The sequence below is a fragment of the Girardinichthys multiradiatus genome, chromosome 20 (genome assembly GCF_021462225.1).
Source record: "Girardinichthys multiradiatus isolate DD_20200921_A chromosome 20, DD_fGirMul_XY1, whole genome shotgun sequence".
NCBI classification, from domain to species: Eukaryota; Metazoa; Chordata; class Actinopteri; order Cyprinodontiformes; family Goodeidae; genus Girardinichthys; species Girardinichthys multiradiatus.
In genome coordinates this window covers 34,535,627-34,560,801 of record NC_061812.1, presented here as the reverse complement: position 1 = coordinate 34,560,801, position 25,175 = coordinate 34,535,627, and the positions used below count along the sequence as shown (strand labels likewise).

General features: G+C 38.7%; 1 protein-coding gene across 4 annotated transcripts in view; it reads right to left on the bottom strand.

Moving 5' to 3' along the window:
- The window catches only part of LOC124856168 (plexin-A1-like), a 271,437-nt gene that overhangs the window by 39,290 nt on the left and 206,972 nt on the right, over window positions 1-25,175 (bottom strand). For all 4 annotated transcript variants that reach the window (XM_047346402.1, XM_047346404.1, XM_047346403.1 and 1 more), the window contains exons 13-19: window positions 22,529-22,680; window positions 14,577-14,700; window positions 14,313-14,449; window positions 11,165-11,332; window positions 8,097-8,190; window positions 4,006-4,242; window positions 1,713-1,856 (exon numbers count right to left, since the gene is read on the bottom strand). In XM_047346402.1, the coding sequence (XP_047202358.1) occupies window positions 1,713-1,856; window positions 4,006-4,242; window positions 8,097-8,190; window positions 11,165-11,332; window positions 14,313-14,449; window positions 14,577-14,700; window positions 22,529-22,680 (1,056 nt within the window). The remainder of the gene's footprint in view (window positions 1-1,712; window positions 1,857-4,005; window positions 4,243-8,096; window positions 8,191-11,164; window positions 11,333-14,312; window positions 14,450-14,576; window positions 14,701-22,528; window positions 22,681-25,175) is intronic.

The window sequence follows — 25,175 nt, the reverse complement described above, 5'->3', positions numbered from 1 at the left end:
TTAGTAAAGTTCTCAGTCCATCTTTGGCCCATTTCTAGAGTACAAACATTCACCATGAATTCACTGCGGACATTTCTATCAAGGGCAGGCTTCAATTAGCAACCCTGCAAAAACCAAAGGGAGGAAAGTAAGGAAGGAAGGAAAAATGAAATAAATGAATCAAGGACAGAAGGAACAAAAACTAAAGAAAAACGAGGAATGAAGGATGCTAGGATGATAGGAAGGAAAAAGAAAACAGGGAAGAAATGAAACAAGGAAGAAAGCAAGGAAATAATATAAAGAAGCAATGAGAGAGGAAATGATAGGAAAAAAGAGATGGAAGAAAAAAAAAAATCAATTAATCCATTTTTGACCCCAGGAAAGAAAAGAAAGGAGCATATCAAAAAAAAAAAAAGGAAGAATAAAGCCAGAAAAAAGCTAATAATAAAATAAAAGAAAATATAAGAAGCCTAATAGAAGAAATTAGAAAAGAAGGAAGAACAAGGGATACCGAGCAGGAAGGAAGGAAGGAAAAAGGAAAAGAATGAAATAACAAGGATTGAAAGAACAAGAAAAAGTAGGAAGGAAAAACTGAAGAAAGCAAATGAAGACATGAAGAAGAAAGAAGGGGAGAAGGGTGAACAAAATGAAAAAAAAGGAAGCAAGGAAAGACGGACAAAAGGAAATAAGAAACAAAAGCCATAGGAGCATCAGGAAGGAAAGAAGATAGCAGTAGAAAGGAAGTAAGGACGTATGGATGGATACAGCATTTAGAAAACAGAATTGGAAATAAAGTCCTGAAATACAAATAATTGTCCATCCTCTATTTCTATCTCCCATATTATTTCAAATTTTATTCTGCTTTTAGGAAAACCTTAAAGCATCTTTAATGTAAAACAAAACTGTGCCAGTTTAAGTAAAACCAGATGCAAACTCCACTAAAGTCTTTAATCTGAGCTAGAAGATAAAATATCTGCACCCTGAGCATTTGGACCATACCTCATCAAACAGTTGTAAACGGCAAACATTAAGAAAATGTAAGAAAATAAATCATGAGAAACACCGCCTCCCAAGCATATTCCTTTCACCCCCCACTTTCATACCCCCATTTACCAGGCTTACGTCTATGAAATAGGAATTGAAGAAAGATAAAAATAGACTCAGACCTCTCATGCCCGCTAGCCATTTTTTGGTCTCCACTGAATACCAACACTGTTTGAATGCCAGCGATGATGCCAGCCAAACCAGACTGATCAAAAGGCTCTAAGACACAAATACAGTCGCAAACGCTGCCAACGGAAGAAGGGATGTGTGAGTTTGCGCGCTCGCAGCTATCTGAATAGGGTAAAATGTAGCGTAATTGGAGGTATTTGGGTCGGATGGCTGGTGAGGAGAAAATGAGATGAATGAATGAAAAGGCAGGAAGCGGATTGACGTATCGGTGGGGGGATGAATAGCACAAACAGCATATTAAGCAGAGGATGTTGGATAAAAGAGAGATAAAGAAATGTGACTGCTCCATCAGTTAAACCAATTTGATAAATAGCAGGAATATAAAATATCAGCTGCTTAACATGAGGAAAATACAACTCAGGGTGGAATGAAGCTCATTTTCAGGTAGTATACGCTGCTATGTAAGCCCCCTAAAATCTGCTAGTCGCTGTGCTTCACGCAAATCAGGTCGAAATATGAAAAAAAGAAATATCTCATAGTAGAAAGACAGTTTTCCTTACTGTGACTTTATGCTCTCCAGTCAGGTTAGGCCATTCACACAGCAGCTGGCTCTCAGACAGGGTGAGGACGCAGGGCGTGTCTCCGATCAGCACCGTGTAGTTCAGCTTGGAGTTTCCTGGGGCTGCAGGAATTAGGTTACGACCCTGGAAACAGACACACACGTATCTCATCAGCCAAGATAGTGTAGGGTAACAGCATTCATGCACAAACTTTCTGCAACTTTCAGCATGTTAAAATGAACACATCTGAGTTTTATTTAAATTATATAAATTTAATAGTTGCCTTTAGCTCATCTGCACTGTTAGATCCTTTTCCTAACACCTCATAGGTTCTCTAAGTGATTCAGGCCAGAAAGGTGTGCTGGCCAATCAAACACAGTGATTCCATAGTCATCAACAGCAGGTGTTGGCACTTCTGACAATGCGTGTTGGGGCTAGTTCCAACTATGGCTGCAATCCACGCTTTGTGAATCCTCCCTGAACTCTTGGATGGACTTTGTTTCAAGACTCTCAAGACTGTGGTTAGCCCTCTTACTTGTGTACCTCTTTCTAACACACTTTTTCCTTCCAGTCAACCTTCAATGTGCTTTGTGAAAAGCCAACTTCTGTAGAAATGGCTAAGCCTCCTTATTAAGGGCGCTGGTGATTGCAGTCTCCCAAATTATCATGGAGCCACAATACTAATCAATTAAAAATGATTTTTATTGGTTTTATGCAATATTCTAATTTTCTGCGAAGGAATTTAGTGTTTGCATTAGCTATAATCATCTCAACTAATAAACATAAATGCCTTAAATATACAACTCTGTGTAATGAATCTGCATGAATTGAATTACTAAAATACACCAACTCCTTATGATATTAGCACATAACTAATATAATGTGCATATTTTAATATTTGACATTTTGACACATTTTTATTAATGTATATATTTACATAACGTATTTATTTATTTATTCTATTATGTCGTCTGTATACATCTAATAATTGTTTTTTACTTTTTGCACTGCAATCAATTTCATTTGATTAATTCTGCTTGATGTGGCGCTGCTGAAGAACTCAAACAACTGCTAGTTACGAACAAAACAATCTGCAATACGTACATTTTACTGAATTCTTTCCACTTTGAGCCACATTTTCTCCATATCCACACCCACTTAGTTTTGCAGAGTGGGAGGAATCAGTTCCTACAAAGAATCACAAGCTTTCCCAGAAAAATATTTACTGGAATTTTTTTTTTTTGTTGCATTTCGGAAAGTCTTTACCTCAAACACAGAAAGGCAATCACAAATTGGCATTATAGGATTATCTTTAAAGATATAGAGGAGCGAGTTGCTATTCTTCAATTTTAAAAGTCCACCCTGATTTACTGTGAAAAAGAGGCTTTGGTTTTCCATGAAATTGCATGATAATTTCCTCCTCGCTCCTGAAAGGCTTTGAAGTTCAAGGGTGAGGAGGGGGATGTCATTAGGCAGAGTGGGTGGGTGGGACAAATGCACACTGCTACTGCGGTTCATGGTAAACATGGCTGTGAAGTCTCTCTTCAGATGTTTTTAGATAAAAATCTGAGCAGGTGCCATAGCAACACATGGACCCACTTTGAAAACATGACTTGCTTTGCACCTGATTTGAAAGGGACGATTTAAACCCTTTGTCTTAAAGGTCTTTAACTCCCACTGGAGAAAACAGGTGGAGAAATGAAATCTTTCAGGCTGAGCCACATTTAAAAGTGAGCTGTGCTCAAGACTGGTGGGAGAAAGGCAAATTATTTCAAATTCTTGTTAGCATCTTTATCTGCTGAACTGAAGAGGTTGCTGCAATATTTTCTGAATTTACTATTTGCGAGATTAAACGTTGCACACTGTTGACGACTGTAGCATTACAGGAATCCTACTATCTGCTAATGCTGCCCTTCCTGTGCGTCAGATGAGTGCTAACACTCAGCTAACCTTCTTTTGTCCTGAACTCCTGGTGTGTGGAGACATTTCTGCCTGAGCTTCAGAGAGTAACCTTCAATAGAAAACACCTTTCATGTTAAACCACAATAAACTCAACCCATACATTCATATTCCTCTCATACATTCCAGGTAAACAGAGCGAAAGCCGAAATGAAACAGGAAAGATGAGGAATGAGAGGATAAAGGAAAAACATACAGACATGTTACCTGGGAAGGGACACAGAGAGGAGGAATGAAAGAAATAAAACACACACACCATTTAGCAGGAGAATAAAAAGGGCCTGGCAGAGAGGAGGCCAAAACGGATAAGTACCATGAGCACAAAGGAACTTACCTTGAGTATAAGTGGGGAGCTGGGCTTCAGCTCCAGCATGCCGGTGGGACTGAGGGGTTCAAACACCGGGTCTGGGTGGTAGCTGAATGTCTCGTTTATCACCAGTACGGAGCGCACGCCGTCCATGACAAATCCAATCTCGTCAGGACTGGTGCCCATCTCAGAGAAGCTTCTGTCAGATTTGGCCACAGAGGGCGCCAGACAAACCATGACGGTGTTGTTGAGAACCGTGCAGTTCTAAAACAGAGCGAGCCAGAGAGAAATAGAGTTAAAAACAAAACAACAAAGATGTGTATATTGAACAGGTGCTGGGTATTTCACTCCTTCACTGTTTCATTCCTTTGGAGTTTTAGTCATTTTCTTACATGTTTTGATAACAGATGAATTAATATATATAGTTTACTGTAAAGTCGTGTGGTTGTGGAAATATCTGCAGCAAAAAGTTGCTTTGAGTCATACGTCTCCTTTATCTTCTTAAATCCACAGGAGGTAGTAGTCTAATTGACTTTGAATCTATCCTCATGATTTGATTGAATTGACTCTATAGTACTGTAAATAAATTTGATTTGTTCGATTTGTAAATCAGTTCCATATAAATAAACTGAACTGAATATTTTGATTTGCTCAGGGGTCATCATCTGTCATAGCTCATAGGAGTCGACTAGCTAAAAGCAGGAGAAAGACCAAAACAAATGGAAATAGAGTTTATGACAAAGGAAAAAACTGATAAGTTAGGCTTTCAATACATGAGTACAAAACAGAAGTAGGAAGGAGGAAAATAACAAGGCGAGGTATAAAATAGGTGTCTGAATCAGCAAAGAGGCAACCTGAGCCACATTAAACAGGTTCCTCTCTACTCCCACACTTTTTTCTTTCAAAATACTTTACATTTCCAACACTAAGGAACAGATTTCTTAATAATTTTGGCTAAAATTGATAAAGAACCAACTAGTGTTTTCGAACAGTTTTTAATTTTTTTCATTGAGTAATTGCATTGAATTTCCACAACAGATAAACACTAAAAGTATCAGTAATATTTTTTTTAATACATTTTTCTTTTCACCAGGTTGGAAACTATGTATTTTATTTTTTACATCATTTTGTACAAATATCAACATTGCCTGAAGGAAAATGTATCAATACCCTTTGGCAAGAGTTTTAGGTTTTTTTTAATTTTTGAAATAAAATGGTGGTTCTTTACAAATGACAAGAAATTTCCTATAGTAAATCCAAGTTGTCCTTTTTCAAAAGGTCATGTATCTTTTGCGGCTCTAAACTATTTTTAAGCTGAACTGATGACAAAATGGCTCTTTGAAATGCAAAGGTTGCAGACGCCAGGTCAAGAAGCTACAAAAGTCGTTAAATGGCCCTTATGTATTTCTGAATGGGTGTTGATTTATTTGTGGGTGCTGTCAGAAACATTTAAACCAAAATGTTCAACGAACTGGACAAAGACCTGAGTCGGATTGCTGCAAATCAAAGAGACGAGGATCATCCACATATATATCAATATGAAAAGCTCTATTTCTCAGAAGTCTGATTTTTATCTTTTCCATCTATATTTATCTGAGTTTTTTCCATACCTATTCAGACAAACATTAAAATTAAATTCCAGACTTTTCAAGATACAGTAGGAACCCTGCTTTAAAAGAAGGAGGAAATAAAAGGTTAAATCAAGCACGAGTTCCATTATAAGGGCTGAAACTGGGTTTTGTGATGCAACTGATTAAATGTGTCTGTAACAACATAATGAGGAAAAGGCGGCCTAATAACATCAGTGCTGTAATCAGTGTCGATATCATTTGGAAATACCCTATGGGTTTTAACACTTAGAACAAATTAGCCCGTAATGACAGAGAAGAACTGAAGGGGTCAGCTTGTAGCTGCTAATGAGAACACGGGATGGCAGAAGTGACCTTTGGGTAGTTTCTTCGCCGTAGTTAAAATGCACCTTGAAAAAGTATTGAGGGTTTGACAGCTGTACTTAAAGTGGGATTAAATTACAAACTGGTGAACTATTTCCTAATTCGGGAACTTCTGAAGGCAAATTGCATTTTATTTAGGGGTATCAATTTTGAATCTGAACAGCCCATCCTTTCAGATTCAAAATAATTAAAGTTTTTGGTCGTAATGTGTGAATACTTTTTCCAGGCACTAAACACTATTACATGAGTCACACTTGAAACACCATCTGTGTGGGTACAAACACAAAGGCTGAATTGTGTTTATAGGTCAATAAATACACCTCTGCAGTTATGTGGGGGGCCAAAAGGAACGTGGGATATTTTTTCTTTACTTTTAGCTCAGAGAGGGAGAGGAAAAAGGTTAGCTGGGGCCCGTGGTGAAGGGTGAGGAGAGGGGGATTTGCAGTAGCAGCTTTATTGCTAGTTGACATTTCAAAGGTTAAACTGCTAAAAGGAAATTCAACATCAAAAACAAACAGAAAATGGGCCCTTGGCAACTTGACAGACAGGTCAGGACTATGAGTGTGTATAATCTAACAGTTATATTTTCCATAGAAAGGGAGACACGCAGGCTGAATCCCATTTCCTAGTGTTACCCATAATCCTCCCCTTCTACGGTGGCGCATAACAAGGTTGTGGTTGAAGAAGCTGATACAGCATGAGTTAAATTCCTTAAACAAATCTAACTTAATATGCCTAAATGTGTCATGTAAAAAGTTAGTAAGTTCTGGCATACAGTAAGTTGCTAAATTTTATACAAGGTTTTGATAATTTTGCTCTTGTTACTGTATATTTAAAACAGAAACATGCTACTTTTTTCCTACTTTTATTATGTTCACCTGTTCAACTGTTCAATCACGTGGAAGCAACTAAACATGAGGAAAACGACTTGCTGAAGTTCAAACCGAGCATTAGAATGGGGAAGAAAGGAGATTTAAGTGACTCTGAATGGCTGTTCTGAGTATGAATGATCTACTGGGATTTTCACTCACAAAAATCTCTGAGGTATACAGATGAATGGCACAAAAGAGAACTAACATCCAGTGAGCGGCAACTAAGTGGAAGAATACGTCCTGTTGATGTTAGAGGTTGGAGGAGAATGGACAGGCAGGTTCAAGATGATAGAAAGGTAACAGCCGCTCACATACACTTGCTACATCCAAGGTATGTGGAAAACCATGTTGAAACGAACATCATGTCGAACTTTGAAGCTTACAGCCTACAACAGCAGAAGACCACAGTGGGTGAAACTCCTGTCAGCCAAGAACAAGAAACTGAGGCTAGATTTCACTCAGCTTCGCAAAAATTGGAAGGACTGGAAAGAAGTTAATGTGGTAAGGGTCAGAACATGGAGGCATGGATCCATTCTTACTTGTATACAAAGTTCATGCCAGGGGTGGGGGTGGTATAATGGAGTGCGGCATATTTCCTTAGGACACTTCAGACTAGAGCCGAGCATTGTTTAGCCATCAAAGCCAGAGTACTGTTGCTGGCCATGTCCACCCATTATGACCACAGTGTTTTAGCAGAATAATGCGCCATGTCACAAAGCTCAAAACCTTCTGAAACTGATTTTGAGAACATTACACTGAGTTCAATGTACTCCAGTGGCCTCCGGTCGGCAGATCTCAAACCAAGCAACTTTGGGATATGGTGGAACAGGAGATTCACATCATGGATGTGCAGTCCATAAATCCGGAGCAACTATCATGTCCATATGAAAGATTGTTAAATCTACGTCAGAAAGAGTGAGGACAGGTGTGTTGGTAAAATGAGGTCCAACTTGGTTCAAAGAAAATGAGGTGGCCGGTGAGTATTTATTAAAACAAATACATTGGTATGCAGGAAAATGATTATTTTTAGGTACATAAAAATTAATTTAGATTTACATATTATATATTATGTATTTAATACAAATACATTTATGCCAATTAACAATACTTAACAGATTAACCAAATGTATTAAACACTTCAAACTGGATATTACAGTTATTTTTGTGCCATTTAAAATATGTCTACTGAGCAAATATTTACATTTATCAGTGTATTCTCTCCCATTTACCACAAGCAATAAATGGCTGTTCTGGTTTTGGCAGTAAACGACAGGTGCAGGTGTCTGAAACTCACATTTTCTGACTGTGCAACTCCGTACTTGGCTCTCATTTTGGGCTCTTTAATGGTGGCCAGATTGGTTCCAGTTATGGTCAGCATCGTGCCTCCACTAAAAGAAAAATATATGGAGAAAAAAAGTTTTATTAGAAGTAAAAAACTAGGAAAAAGACAAACATGCAACAGCAAAACAAAAGCAATATTTTTATAAGCTCTTCTGCTTCCCACTGTGTTTTCCTGCTGCTCTTATGCAGAGATAAATGTGACTAAATCTGTTTTCTGTGGGATTCAGCAGGACCCTTCAGATGGCGATTCACCATTAATGTGCAGCCTTTCACCTGCTTATTCATGGAATCCCTTTTTCCTGTAATGAGTGTGATGCTATGACCGTCATCTGAATGTTAAAAGCTTGTTTAAACCCAAATGTAGGCAGGGGTGAAGAAGAGGTGATCATGTAGTTATTTCAGACTGCAAAAGTCTTGGCCCCTAATCACTACATCTCAACAGTCAGAGGACATACAAGCAGTGTAATATTGCTGCAATCTGGTATTATTTTAAATAGGAAATATACATAGTGCTGGTGTCATGTCATGCAATTTTGACCTTTACAGGAATATGTGATGCTGACCAGCAGGGACATGGATAATGTGGGCGCGAAGCCCGTATCACCACACAGCCTCACACTGACAGCCTCTGCTGGCTGAACTTTATCTGATGTGAGGCTTCCTGACAGATTCTGTTCAAGTTAGTTCACAATTTATCTTAATCCAGAGCTAATGCAAGTGACCACTGGCAAAAAAATGATACACGGGCTGAAGATGCCTTGGCTCAGACTGTTTTCAAAGAGGGACAAGATGTGCCATAAAAACACATGTTCTGTATCCAAGCTCGTGTGAAAGAAAGAGTTTGACCATTTCAGGGATCATGTTGCTTCGTTCTCAGCAGCATAACATAGAGACCCTTAAACCACCGAGCTTAGCATTAAAAAAGAAAGGAAGACATACAACAAGCCCATTCTCAATCTCTGAGTGGGATGGGCTGTGTTAGGGTCAAACAAAGCTGTTATAAGGAAAAACGTGATTTCAGTTGCACAGCTTTTAGTTAAATTGGCCTTGAAATGGACTGAGACCAAACAGGAGGAGAACACCACCTAAGCCAAGAAAAGGGTGAGGGCTGACAAAGGCTTAGAGGAGGCTGGCTGTTGCGGTTTCTGAGGTGAAAAGGGAACACATGAGAACGCTTTACATGTGGTTATATGTTTGTTGGTGGAAGAACAGAAACCACAGCCGTAGAAAAGATATATAAAAACAACTAGAACAAAACTCAGGGAGGAAACGCTTGCTGAAAATTTACTCTTTCAGACTCAAATTTCCAGATTTGTCAGTCCTTTTTTTAAGGTTACATTTAAAAGTTCGCTAAGAATCTATGACAGATTTTTCTACAGGGGTCAGCTTTTAAATATAAATCATGAAAACAAATATAAATCTGGAAAATGCCAGACTGCAGGAGCCCTACAAGCATAACTTTTAACAACTTGTTGAAGAACACTGTAATGAAGTGTATTCACTACTGGGCCTCGTGTCTCTGTTTTCAGTTGAAGGATAAAGCCAGCAGTATCTTAAGGGCTGCAGAAAGAGGATGACCAAAGAAGAAACTGTGACAAAAACAGCATACTGAATAAAAGTTTCCGATTGGTGGATTAAAGTGGTAACCTTTAATATTGGATCTTCAGTTATCATGTGACTTCAGTGTAATCTACCCTGGTAACCTACCATTCGGATTTAAAAAGAAAGTTATTTATCGTGGAGTTAGTAAGCAAAAACTGGTTGGTTGAGTGTAACTATTAAAGATTGGATAGGAATTGTACAAAAAATGTATAATGGAAAAATGACCTTATCTTAAATACAACTAAAAGCTAAATCTGATTAATATTGGTCAAAATGTATTTCCTTTCTGGATCAGGAAAGACTCTTCTCTCTGTCTCTGTAAAGATGACCCTGTCTCACTGTTCATCAATAGTTTAGGGCTGGGTTAGTCATTTCATAAAAAGGTCCCACTTGCAGTTTGCCACAAGCCATGTAGGTGACAAAGCATACACATGGAAGAAGAAGCAGCTCTGGTCAGATGAGAACAATAATTTCTCTTTTTAGCCCACTTGCCAAATAATCTGTGTCGCAGAAATGTAACATTGAGGCAGCATCATGCTGTGGGGATGGTTTTCTCTGCAGGGACAGGAAAGCTTGTCAGGTTTGATGGGAAGACTTTAAAACTCATGCGTCCCTTTCCTGCCAACGTTACAATTATGCACCACTTTGTGTTGATCTATCACATAGAATTTAGGTTTTTGGAAATAAAATCCTAGATGCATGAATTATTTTGCAAGGCACCATTTCTAGAATTTATTAGACAGGAAATAAAAGAGCTTTCTGTGAATCTCTCTGTGGCTATGCAGTCTCATTTCAACAAGTCAAGCAATATTTACAGATACATCTCTGTTAATCAGTCAGCAGTGCACCGCTTCAGGAGCCTCCTTTAACCATGTTCGGCTCTCAAAGGTTTACTTTTGAAACATAAACAGAATAAATAACACACTTTAAGAAAGTGAAATGAGGGCAACAATGGAGAGGGAAACTTTTCTTTCCTTTGAGACGCAGACAGGGAGTGTGCAGGCAAAATAAAACATTTAACACTCTTCACAGAGAGTTCATGGTTGAGTTACGATGGCCATACTTATTCAAAAAAAGGGTCTTAACTGGAGGTCTAACCACCTCAAAGGATTAATAATGTATTGATGCTTTTGTGTGGGTTCTGCAGATGTACAGCACATCCAACAGAATTGATGATCAAACACTGTACAGATGTAAATAATAGATAATAAAATATCATATACCATGCTAATTTATGAAACAGCAGTGCAAGATTGAGCCATATAGAATATATTTAAACTGGAAAATGTGGCATAATTGAACCCTGTTTACATTTCCTCTAAACAACTGTGGTAATCATTTCATATGGTTGAATTTCAAAATGTATTCACAGTTGGGACAAGAAGAAGACTCGCAGAAAGGCTGCAGTGGTGGTCGTACCTGGCGATACTCCAGTCAGGCTCGATCTTGAGAATGGTGGGATCATCTGTGTAGTTGAACTTGACGTCGGGGTTCCTCAGCTCTGCAGCATTGATGTCCACCATGACTGGAATGGGGCCTGGGACCTGCCCAGCCGGCGTCACGCAAACAATCTCCTTGCTGCTCCGCCTGGACGAGAAGAAAGAGGACAAGATAGAGAGATGAGATTAAGGTCTGACTTCTTGTTCTAAGGACTCACTGTGTCTCAGACAAACACTGGAAATAAAAACTTCATCTTTTTAAAAATTTTGAAATTATTAATCAGATGTGATTAAATAGCAGAGGTGCGCACACACAACATAATGCTGACAATGACTGATCTGCGAGGCAAATATCTTCCATTAAGTCCATCAATCATTTCATCCGTTATAACCACAATGTGGAGAAGTTCAAAGTTGTCTCTGTCTCTCCCTCCTCTCTGGTGCTTCATCTGACTACCAGATCTGAAGTAGCTGATCTGGCTGGTCGCCTGCATCAGTGATGCAATTCTCTCTCTGACAGATGGTCAAAAACATGGGAAACTTTTATATAAGCTTTAATTTGTGTTTATAAAAACATATATGTATTTGAAGTGCATGAAATTCTGCAAATCTTCATATAATAATGTTGTGAAAATGCATTCAAGGCACTTGAACCTTTTCACATTTTACCACATCACAACCAGAGACGTTATTGTACTTTATTGGGATTTTACATGACAGACCAACAAAGTGGTTCATAATATTGAAGTAGAAGCAAAGGACACGTGGTTTAACAAATCTATTAAAAAAGGTCCAGCACGTATATCAATTAGACCCTTTTACTCTGAAACCCATAAATAAAATCCAGTGAAATCCAGGTCTGCTAGTTCAGACCGATTATGTTAGAATGGCTCAAAGTCCACGGCTATATCTAAATAAGAATCTGTTGCGAGACTGGAAAGTTGCTCGACACTAACAATCCGATCTAAATGGACTTGAGTTATTTTGCAAGGAAGAAAAGGCACATTTTTCAGCCTTTAGATATGCGAAGCTTGTAGAGAAACAGCTCAAAACACATGCTGCTGTGATTGCAGTGAAAAGTAGCAGTAATCAGGAGGCTGAATACAAATGTTTGGCAAACAGTTCTGAGTTTGGTTTCAAATGGTTTTTGGAAAACCATTTGAAACCATTATTTTCCTTCTGCTTTACAATTACGCTCTATTTGGTCACATACAATTCCAATTAATTAAACTGAAATTTGTGGTTGTAAGAAAATATGGAAAAGTTGTGCAAATACTTGTGTGTATAAAGAGGTGTATGAATACTTTTATAAGGCACTAATAAGTAAATAAGCCTTTATTTAGTCATCTGCTTAAGTCCTTTAGTTTCCCTGCAGATGCTTGTACACTGGTGTGGAGCCGTGTTTAAGTATGATCATGAAAAGAGCAAGCCGATCAGTACATAACTCTTCCTTCAAGATCTGCTGCGAAAGTAAAATGGAGATGGAGAATGGAGAAGAAGAATTGTGAAAACAGATGCCTGGAGCCTGTTCTTGGCACCTTGCAGTTTTCCAGGGCGTTGTTTGGGCAACTGACCAAAGACTGGGTTATCGGGCGGCTTTGTTGGACATGTTGCCACTGCTTCCCGGGGGGGCAGTTTTAACAACAACGACGTCCTCAGACTGAGAGGAGACAGAGGGGATGGGAAATAGAAGACAAAAATTGAAGCGCAATTTAAAAAAAAAAAAAAAAACATATAAAAGATTTTCCACATTCCTCTGGTGCTGTGTTTCTATGGCAACCATTTTCACAACACAGTCAAAGTCAAGAGCAAATGTGGTGCTGCGAACGTATTTTTTGACAAGGTTGCTGCCACACAAAAGAAGCCAAGAGAGGATATGGAAGGAAGAAAAGGAGGAGGAAAGAAAAAGGGGGTTGCACAGGGAGATAAGAGGATGAGTGACTCGGGGTAAATAGGCTTTGATTAAAGCAAAGGCCCCACTGAATGCAAAGACGCATTAAAAAGATAGACTCAACCAGTTCATTACTTTGGCCGTAAAGGTTATTGCTGCTCAGTGAATGAAAGGCCAAGACTATTATATTCACCTTTCTGGTGATGTGCTGCAGAGCTTTAAATTGGCCTCCACTTTTCTTTTCTTTTTTCTTTTGATGAGAATAAAAAATATCTTGAAGTGTCCAAGCTCATTAATTTAACCCGTCACTTGTTGCGTCAGAGAAGGAAGCAAGTTTAACAAAAACACATATATGAGAAAGAGTTGGCTTAAAAAATTGACAGTCAGAACAATTTTCTCAGTCACAAAGTTTTGTCACAGTTGCATTTATATAACTGGGTGCTCTTATGGGTACACTAAATAATAACTACTGACGTATAGGTCTTATGTCTCTAACCATCGAACTGGATTTACATCTTCGTCTTGTAACTCTGGCACATCTTAATAAAGCACAAAAATAAAAATATGAGGCTGATTCTTGACTGAACCAAATAATCAATGAAAACAACTCTGTCCAAAAAAAGCTATGGACTTGGGTTCAAAACAAACCACATTTGTTACTGCAATCAGAACCCAACCACAACATTCCTTTTAAATTATAGTCACATTTCTGACAAAATGAGGGTTTTGCACTTAAGCCTTTCACAACATAACTGAACAGTGATATCAGTTTCCTCTGGAAAAGCTACACTATCATTCTCAAAATTGCTGTGAATTACAGTCCTGCAGGTCATCCTCTTAGCAGCTGCATTCCTCAGACTTGCAGCATCATGGACAGCAACCAGGGACTGCTAATACATAATTATTGCACAATACATTCAAAGGGAGAGAATAAAAGTTTCATTAAATCTTAATGAAGGGCAAAAGCATGCTGCATATTTAGTTACTGTCTATTGAGAAGCATAAGAAAAAAAAACAGCTAGAGATGCACTGCTCAGAATTTTGTGGCCACTTTCTGATCGCTAATTTTTGGTGTTGAGCTGAAAGTATCAATTTCAGATGATTCTGATTTAAGAACTATAAGATATTTTTAACTATTTATATTAGTGGTGAAGGCAACGTCAACATGTATGTGTGAGGTAGCATGTATTCCTCAGAGAAAGTCCTCTTGTATATTAAGTAGCTTAAATTTTCTCACCTTTCAAAGGTGCACGGGTGAAGCCCGATCTTCACAACTACAGCGCTGCCTGCATTAAGATGACTGCCTTCAATGGTGATCCTTGTTCCTCCAGACAGAGGGCCAGCGAAGGGTTGGACACTGTTAAAATACGGAGTCTAACCAAGGAGACAGAGGGTAAAGCAGGTCAGGAATAACTCCGCTTTTAACATGGCCGTCAAATGCAATTATAAACTCGTGCTAAAAACCGTTGTCAACGCTGTATTTTAAATTAGAGACACTTGCCACAAAACTGAAGGCCTTAGATGAAACAGCTTTGTAATCAGGGTGGATGCAGTCCCTCACGCAGACCTCCACCTGAGCCTCGTGCACTCTGTAACCTGTTGCATCATTCAGTCGACACACTATCCTGGAAGAAAGGGAAAAACACAGGTGGAGAGGTGAGTTACCTAAAGATGACAGTTTTGTTTGTGCAGAGTAAGTCTATATGCACCAGCCTAATTTCTCTTCATTTTAAAGTATGTTGGAGCTTGAAAGTGCTGGAACTGGAACCTCTAGGAGGGAACAAAACCAACACATTTATACTCCAGCACCAGTTCCTCACAAACAGTAGTTGTGGGGATGGATATTTAATTTTGGAGTTGTTGATTCTTTTTAACTGTTCTTCAAATGATGATACGACACGGATCCACAATAAAATCTGAAAACAAGGGGGTTCAAGGGGTCTGAATACATTTAGGCACAAATACACACACAAACACACACACACTCGGGTAAATGTCCCTTACCAAGTTGCAGAGAAATCACACTATTTTTGTAGCATATTTTTTGAAACGTGCAAGGCAACTCATCATATAAAAAATGGTAGAGCTCAGTTAAAAAGGCTGGTTTCCTAGCATTTAATCATACTTCATACATTGCTAAGAAACTTTGAGCCAAATGAATGTGGGGTATATGCATACATTTGAGCCTGGATTAGAGACAAATCAAGTTCATGTTGTAACATCCTTCCACAAACCATTTAAACGTCCAACATTCAAGTCCAAAATGAGGGCTCGTAAACTTCAGGGCAGCAGTGTAGGTTGTTTTTACAGATGTATGACATTCTTCTCATTCCACTTTGAGATTATTTTTTAATTGGAGATACAATAAATATTTTGGTTTTTCAAATGAGTTATTTCATTTTTTATTGGGATTCTCAGAAGCCTGCAAAGAAATGCAAATTGTAGAGCGGATTTATTTGTCATCAATGTCAAAATCTAACCTTTTATTAGTTTAACCACAGCAACACATTTTAACAGAACCTGCAGCACAAAGAGATGTTGAGGAAGAAAAATAAAGAGATGCTTTAAGAAAACATCATAAGGTTTTTTACAGAAGAGCATTTTTGGTAATTCATCCGTTCGGGTCTAAAATCTGTCTTTCCTGTATCCACAGTGTGTCCTTAATAAAAACAACAGAACAAATGTTCAGAGAAAATCTGATCAGAAAAGGAAGAGTTCTCTCTGCTCCTGTGTACACTACGCCTGGATTAGCTTGCACTGTAGAACCGTAAGCAGAGCACATGGCCTTGGGCGCTGGCTGGCCAAATGAAAATCCACTGGAGAAATTATCGAGCCACGAGAAGAGTGGTGGTGCAGCCTGCAGGGAAGACACGCACACACACATACACACACACACACACGTATATGCACAAACACACAAACTTCATGTTTCAGCCACTGGAGACACAGTTGACTGTTAATTAGCCAGAGCGAACGAATGAGACAGAGAGAAAGGGTGAGAGTGCAGAGCAAAGAGAGAGAGAGCTCTCTTTGAATGAGAGAGAACATTAAAGTGAGAGAGGCTGATTAATTGAACGTGCTCATATCTTACACATCTCCTCAGCTACCCCACCCTAGGATAAGTTGTTAACTCTGCTGCTTCCTTCCTCCCTGCAGGTGGCCATGGCAACCGTAGCACAGAGGCGACAATGAATTTCACATTCCGATGCGGTGCGCATCAATTGTTTTTACTTTGCCTTTCATTTATTCCCAGGTCTCCTACTATGACAGGGGGCCGCGATTAAAATGCTGGACAGCTCTCAGTTAGAAATCCGGCTTCAGCTGCTACAGTGCTGCACCGATGACAGGTGGATACACCGAGCTGGTACCGAAGTACTTAAAAAGTACCTCATTTAGATTATTGTGTTAATATGTAAAAGAGCAGACAATGAAACATGTCACATTAGGACACGGTAATGCTAATAGAGCAATAGCTTTTCTTACTAGAGGCTTTCCTCAAAGTGAAGTCAACTCTAGCTTGTAAATATTTAATGATTGAGATGAATGACAAAAGGTTCTATTTTCATCAATTCATTCAAAGAAACAGGGACTGGGTGAAGGGTGGATAAAGTATAGGTGCTAGTAAAATAAAAAGAATGAATAGTGACAGTGAGAACAATGTGTTCACATTTTACCAAGCTATTAGGTGACCCCCCACCCCTTTCTTTTTCTAGCGGCTAACCTTTGACCTGTGCTGTCAGTCCTAAAGACTCCTCTCACAATCTGATAGGGTTACAGGGACATCAAGTGAAACCAGGCCACTAATGGCTCCGTATGGCTACCATCACTTATAATTAGGATGACAGCCTAACTGGCTACCACGCCCTCCTCTTCCTCTTTAGCATGCTACTGTACCAGATTTGCAGCATCACAGAGTTGAAAAGTTTAAACTAGAGATGCACCAAGAAATCAGCTGGTGACTGGAATTGGATGATTTTACACTTCATAGACCCTGACTGGTAAAATGTGATTTATTTTAAGATCAGTGAACATGCTGATCCTAACCACTAGCCAGTCACTCTGGCAATACCCTTTGGTATAGATGCTGTTACTCAGGCAAGAAGACTCAGGCCCTATTTACACAGCAGAGTTTTTGGTGAAAACTGACAAGTTTTGTTGTGTTTTTACTCTTCTGTATACGACAATGGCACACATTTTAAGATTAAAAAAGAGGAACCACAAAATCTGTGAAACTGTTTTAAAAGATAAGCTATTTAATACGAAAAAAATTCGGCTTTTACTTCCTGCTACTTATACAGGTCCTTCTCAAAATATTAGCATATTGTGATAAAGTTCATTATTTTTCATAATGTCATGATGAAAATTTAACATTCATATATTTTAGATTCATTGCACACTAACTGAAATATTTCAGGTCTTTTATTGTCTTAATATGGATGATTTTGGCATACAGCTCATGAAAACCCAAAATTCCTATCTCACAAAATTAGCATATCATTAAAAGGGTCTCTAAACGAGCTATGAACCTAATCATCTGAATCAACGAGTTAACTCTAAACACCTGCAAAAGATTCCTGAGGCCTTTAAAACTCCCAGCCTGGTTCATCACTCAAAACCCCAATCATGGGTAAGACTGCCGACCTGACTGCTGTCCAGAAGGCCACTATTGACACCCTCAAGCAAGAGGGTAAGACACAGAAAGAAATTTCTGAACGAATAGGCTGTTCCCAGAGTGCTGTATCAAGGCACCTCAGTGGGAAGTCTGTGGGAAGGAAAAAGTGTGGCAGAAAACGCTGCACAACGAGAAGAGGTGACCGGACCCTGAGGAAGATTGTGGAGAAGGGCCGATTCCAGACCTTGGGGGACCTGCGGAAGCAGTGGACTGAGTCTGGAGTAGAAACATCCAGAGCCACCGTGCACAGGCGTGTGCAGGAAATGGGCTTCAGGTGCTGCATTCCCCAGGCCAAGCCACTTTTGAACCAGAAACAGCGGCAGAAGCGCCTGACCTGGGCTACAGAGAAGCACCACTGGACTGTTGCTCAGTGGTCCAAAGTACTTTTTTCGGATGAAAGCAAATTCTGCATGTCATTCGGAAATCAAGGTGCCAGAGTCTGGAGGAAGACTGGGGAGAAGGAAATGCCAAAATGCCAGAAGTCCAGTGTCAAGTACCCACAGTCAGTGATGGTCTGGGGTGCCGTGTCAGCTGCTGGTGTTGGTCCACTGTGTTTTATCAAGGGCAGGGTCAATGCAGCTAGCTATCAGGAGATTTTGGAGCACTTCATGCTTCCATCTGCTGAAAAGCTTTATGGAGATGAAGATTTCATTTTTCAGCACGACCTGGCACCTGCTCACAGTGCCAAAACCACTGGTAAATGGTTTACTGACCATGGTATCACTGTGCTCAATTGGCCTGCCAACTCTCCTGACCTGAACCCCATAGAGAATCTGTGGGATATTGTGAAGAGAACGTTGAGAGACTCAAGACCCAACACTCTGGATGAGCTAAAGGCCGCTATCGAAGCATCCTGGGCCTCCATAAGACCTCAGCAGTGCCACAGGCTGATTGCCTCCATGCCACGCCGCATTGAAGCAGTCATTTCTGCAAAAGGATTCCCGACCAAGTATTGAGTGCATAACTGTACATGATTATTTGAAGGTTGACGTTTTTTGTATTAAAAACACTTTTCTTTTATTGGTCGGATGAATTATGCTAATTTTTAATTAAGACTATAAAAGACCTGAAATATTTCAGTTAGTGTGCAATGAATCTAAAATATATGAATGTTAAATTTTCATCATGACATTATGGAAAATAATGAACTTTATCACAATATGCTAATATTTTGAGAAGGACCTGTAGACAGGACGCTAAACATTTTACAACCAATTTGGCTTATTTAATACTTTTGAAGAGTTCAGTTCTATCTGACACAAATCCTGCTAAACTAGCAAATGTTTGCAGATATTTGGAAATATCACAGATAGTGGAGGCTCTAGGCAACTCTTTCTGCATCAGACTGATACATCTTTCAGTGTAGAAAGGTCCATTAACACAAACCTTTTATTCCCACTGCTTTAAAATTGTTCAACTCAACAGTTAGTTGTAATTTGGTTTCTTCTTTCTGTAAGACAAGTCTGGGAAAACACTCACATCACCACAGGCTATTAAATGCAATTACATAGTACATAGTCTATTCTTGCATTTTTGTATTTCTTTTCTTTTCTTTTCTATTCTATTTTTTCTATTTCTATTTTATTTTTTATACTTTTTTATACTGTTTTTATGCTAGTAAGTAATTCTCCTTTCTGTGGGATCAGTACAGTTGGTCTCATCTTACTTAAGCTGCGTTTGATTTGTCTTGGAGGACGGAGTTCAGAGCAGAGAATTACATCTCACCTGAGTTGGGAAGTGGTTGCAACATGGAAAACAGTGGCCACTATTAGTATTACAAGCCAAAACTAATGTTTTTCTCTATGGTTTATACATTAACACACAAAAGGAACATGTTAATAAATAGATATTTGACAGGACTTATGTGTGACAGTGGTTTATTTAAAGCATCAGAGGTACTATTAATTAGTTTATATCAGGCACGATCACACTAAATTGTACATGTGTGGTAGCCATTTTGGATATTCAACTTTGGTTTGGTTTGCAAGTTACCCAGTCGGGACTTTTCAGTCGTCAAAGAGTTCTTCGCATTTACAACTGGAAACTCGGAAAATCTGACTTCTGAGCACAAAGACAACGCACTATTTCTCTATTCAGAATACACACAGAGAATGTGTGCAATGCGTAACATGTTTGTCATGCTAAACATGCTAATTGCTAATATATGTTAAGGACAGATTAACATGTCTGTCATGTTTGCTTTTAGCAAAAAAGAGGCAGCTCTGTAGCCAACGCTGGGCTGTTTTTGAGAAATGCTGTTCTTATTTTATGAAAAAAACTTTATTAAAACAGAATCATTCAACTTTTGTAAAAAGTAGAGAAGTTGTATTTTGTTGCCTTTCATGGTTCTTGAAAATTGGGAATCATTTTTGTATGGGCAGGTCAGAGTTTTACAAAAATCCTTCATTGGTCAATAAACCCCTGACAGTACATCTATTTGTTAAATGCAGCTATATTTATATTTCACTAAGACAGTTTTGGAAAAGAAGTCACCATGTTTCCTCTTGAATCCACTGCTAGAGACAGAAGAAGGAAATCAGAGTTTGTAAATTATAGATCACAATTGACATGTCACTACCCATTTTGGCGACACCCGTCATCACTGGGGAGATCAGCACGGCGTTCTGTTGTTTTTACTGTCAAACCATCACAGTCACCTTTCTTGCCTTTCCTTCTTAGTAAGGAGGCAGACGTAAAACTAATTCAGCTGGGACTGTGCAGCAAAACTCAGTGAATGGAACATTTGTGTCTGCTGACAGCTACATGGTAAGGATGTGAACACTGAAGACATCTCAAACTGTCACGAGCGTCCCAAATTTTTTCCTTGGCCTAAATTGCCTTATTCTCTGCTTCAAGAAAAATGAATTCAATACTAGAAACTGTAGCTCATGTTGGGTTCCTTGCAAAAATATTCAAACCCCTTGAACTTTTCCCCATTTTGTCACATTACAACCACAAACTGCAATGCATTTAATTTTTTGTGATAGACAAACACAGAGTAGTCCTTACTTGTCAAATGGAAGGTAACGCACGCTTCTCAAAATTGTTGACAAATAGCATGTATTTGTAATCAGCCCCCTTTACGCTAATACCCCTAAATTAAATCCAAACTTGCTGTCAGAACTTATTGAACTGGTAAATAGAACCCACCTGTGTGTAATTTAATCTTATCATATCATAAACTATTGAAAAATTATTATTTTTAAGAAAAATGCATGTCCAGATTGTAAAGAAGGTGCTCTGGTTACATGAGCACAAAACTGAAGTTTTTTGACCTACCTGCAAAATGCTAAATGTGGAGAAAGTAACACCTAACATCACGCTAAACAACAAAACCCTCCTCACAGTGAAAAATGGTGGTGGCACCATCATGCTGTGGTAATCCTTTTCATCAATAGGGGACAGGGATGCTGGTCAAAATAGATGAGAATGTGAACAGAGCTAAATACACTGCAATCCTGGAACAAAACCTGTTAGCTGCAAATTTCCATCGTCAGAAAGACAACCCAAAATATACATGTTCTCCATCTAATCAGACTCCGTTTCTGCTATTATTGGAAGAACAATAAGAAAACATTTTAGTCTCTGGTTGTGGAAAGCTGAAAGGCACACAACCCCAAAGACTTACCGCTGTAGTTGCAGTGAACTGTGGTTCTAAAAAGCATTGATTAACAAGAGTAAATATATATGCTTGCCATACATTTAAGCTTGTAAGTATTAAATCTTGCATCATTTTACATTGGCATAGATTCTCAGCCATCTGTACATGACAATCCTGTTCTTAAATACAAGGCAACTGTAATTGTTTTGTTTTTTGGAGATTTTTTTAGCACTGATCAAAAAGGCTGTATTAGTCTACCCCTGAAAAACACAATATATTGAAGCTTGAGGTTGTATAGTGACAAAATGTGACATATCAAGGGGTATTAACAATATTGCCAAGCACTAAAAGTAGTTTCCGTGAAGCCTCAGATATTTCTGAGAAACTACAACAGAGCAGTGTTTATCTTGATGATGGCAACTGGAGTGTAATAAATGACTCACATGATGTTACTTATTTCTGAAAAAAAAAAAAAAAACTCTGTACAGATGAAGTGGCCTTTTTTGCAGTTAAAACAAAGACCTCAGTCATATTAAAACAAACTGTGCTTGAACATAAAGCGAGATCATGCAGATGGGACTTTCTGGCTTTTGCAAATAATACGCTTCCCAGCATGTACTGCTGCAGTTATTAAATGAGAGTTAAATTAAATCCATGACACCCGCTGTGATTCTGAATTTCCCAGAAAGCAGTAAATATAACTTAATGAGAAGAGGCGTTCACATCACAACCTTTTAGCTATGAAGCAGTTTTATAGGATGGAAACCACCCACTTCCAATATGAAAATATTATTATTATTATTAAATCGGTTCATCTTAAAATCAGAGTAGCTGGAGAAATAAATCCGGTGTAGGAGGCTACAAGAGTCAGTTTATTTATTCTAATTATTTGTGGAATAAAAGGTTCAGTGTTAGCTGCCGTCGCATTCACATGGACTGTACGTCTGCAGCGCGGCGGTACCATGCACAGCTCGGGGCGGTTTAAAAGGAATGGGTTCTGTTGGAGTGGAGGAAACAGCTTCTAACCTTTACAGGTTTTATGAAGCAGTGTCTGAGAGAGAGATTGCTGTACTTAATGCCCAGTGTCACATCGATAAGGGACTAGACCAAGCAGGGAAATAGAGTGTTTTAGAAGTAGCAATGTGAATGGATGGGTAGACAACTGATAGTGTCAACGTACTGCTCTGCGCTGATGTACTGCTCCTCCTGAGGGTTACATGTCACCTTCCCGATGCGGACTCCATTTTGGATGTCTTTGAACTGCAGACCCAGGTTCTCACCAGTGATGGTCAGCATGGTCCCTCCCTGTCTGGGCCCTGTCTCTGGGTAGAGCTGGTGGAAAGACAGTGAGATACACAGTAAGTTCATAGAAATGCAATCTGTTTTCAAATGGTTAAATGACCCAATACAAAGAATTAAAGAGTGTCTTGCAAAAGCGTCTTTGAATAGTTTTGAAAGTCGCTGTACTATACTGCATTAAGAAAGTTATTATGGTTATGGTCTTTGCAGGAGAAGTGCTACCTCATCAGCCCCATTAGTTCCACCTCTGTTCAGTTAAATAATCCCAGTCTGCCAATTCGGACATTGGACACATCCTTCTCAGCCTTACTTCTATCTTTCATTTAACCCGCAATGATTTATCTATCACACTTACAAAGCCTTTGACAAGGGATCCCCTTTCTTTCCCCTCAAGGTCTGTGAGAGGTGAGCGGAGGTGCTAATGGCTACTACGCACCAGCCTGGTTGCTAATCACTTCCTATTCATCCAGCCCTATATGCAGACAATGGTAATCAGTCTACCATAATTAGACCTAAAGCTAATTGGATTAAAGCATGGCATGGCAGTGGGGTCATTTGAAGCAACACAAGAGGGGGAAGGGTGAACTGGGTTGGGAATGGGGTGAATGCTGCTGGTCGGGTGTAGTGATGTGGGTGGGATGAATGCTATATGTACAATTGCCAATTTAAAAAATCCTGCAACACATTAAAAAGTAAAGGTAATAAATCTGTTCGGTGATGATTGCAGCTCTGGGTTTAACCTCTGTTCTGATGTTCGGCAACTTTGCTTGTCAAGGAAAGTCACCAATGGCTCTCATTTATTTGTTCTTACAAACCAACTACCTATACTTTTAGATTTTAAAAGTTTAGTTTCCTTTGCATTTACCACCTCAGCCTTTTCTTGGATGCCTCAACATGTTTCAATACTTCTTACTTCATTGCAGCACTAGTTGCTGTTTTTAGCTTAACAGTACATCTGTGCAGACATGAGCAACACCACTCTGACTAGACACTAACTTTGAAAAGGTTATTACAAATACTTAGTAAAGCCTCATGTTCTGCCATAAACAAGGTAAGAGATGTCAAATATCTTTTTACAAAGTATTTTTTTTCTTTATATCCCATTCTATATATCTTATGCACACACACCTGCAACACTCAGAGCCTTGTTTAAGAGGTTGTATGAAGAGTTTAAAGTCAATTCTAGGTTTATTTTTATGGTAGAAGGAGGTTTTGTGCAACATTTAAAAAAAACAGTACATACTGTATTTGTTTGAAGTTTGATGGCTGATCCAATTTCTGCACAATATTCCTCAAAAACAGCTGATGCTCCAAACCTTGTAAGACATTAAGTATTTGTCGTTATACTTTAAAATAATTTAATTGTTCATTTAAATTTGCCTCTTCAATTTTGTATTTTACCTGTTTTTTAAGGACCCTCAAACTAGGCAGGATTATCACGTATAAAAGGTAAGCTGAGGTTGTAACAATAATCACAGATGAAAGTGTAATTTTATAATTCTTTGAAGAGGATACCAAAGAAAGTCCCCTAAGTGACCAGGTTTGCTCCACCTTTATAGGGCCATTGCTGCATACTGCTGGTGAGCTGGCTGAAATAAAGCCATTACACTTTCCCTTTGCTTGCAACTAAGATAAATTTACCCGTTGGAAATATTTACAGTCACAAAAAAATACCAACACTTATGGTGGGGACACCAAAGGTGTGCAACCCATCAATCTTCTTAAAGTAATACTAAAGTTGACAGGCATGTGTGTTAAGTAGCCCACTATAATATGGGTACCTGAAAAGATACCCCAACTAATTAACTTGCTTATATTAATTGAGTAAACTTGTGCTACTCTACAAAAGGCAAAACAGCCAAAGCCATTTACTGTGCAAGAAGCATTTGAAGACAACTTAGTGAATGTTTATTTTTATATTTTGCTTAAGTCTAAGTATCAGAGTAAAAACAACATATGGCACAGATAAAATTATTATAACTGTAATCTTGATTATATTAAATACCAATCTTTTACTCAAAGCCATCCTACCATGAGAATCTAAAAAGGTAACAATTGAATTAATGAATTAAACATGGTGGATGTAAAACTGGATCATATTCCTCCAAGTGGAAAACTGCGGACAGCAACAATTTCTGGAACATTACCTCATTGTTTGAGTTATAACGGATAATGATGAGACTGGTCCTTTAAGGCAACACTTTTGACAGCCTCAGGCTAATAAAACTACAGAAACTATGGCTGGTTAGTTTAAGACACAGGTGCTCCAAACTCTGCTGACAAAAGCCCAGTTTCATGAAAACCAGAGCTGAAATGCCACCGTGACCTAAATAATTTTTCATCTTGCACCAGCTAAGACGCTGATGAGCATCTCTTCTCAATCTCGAATCTTTTCAACTTTCTTCCAACTTGCAGCCTTTATTTTGCTCTAAACGTGCATTTTAAAGCTTGAGACAACAGAATGACTGGTTTAGAGTAGCTCCCCAGCCAGAATCTTCAGATATGTTAATCAACATCTCTTTCTCAAT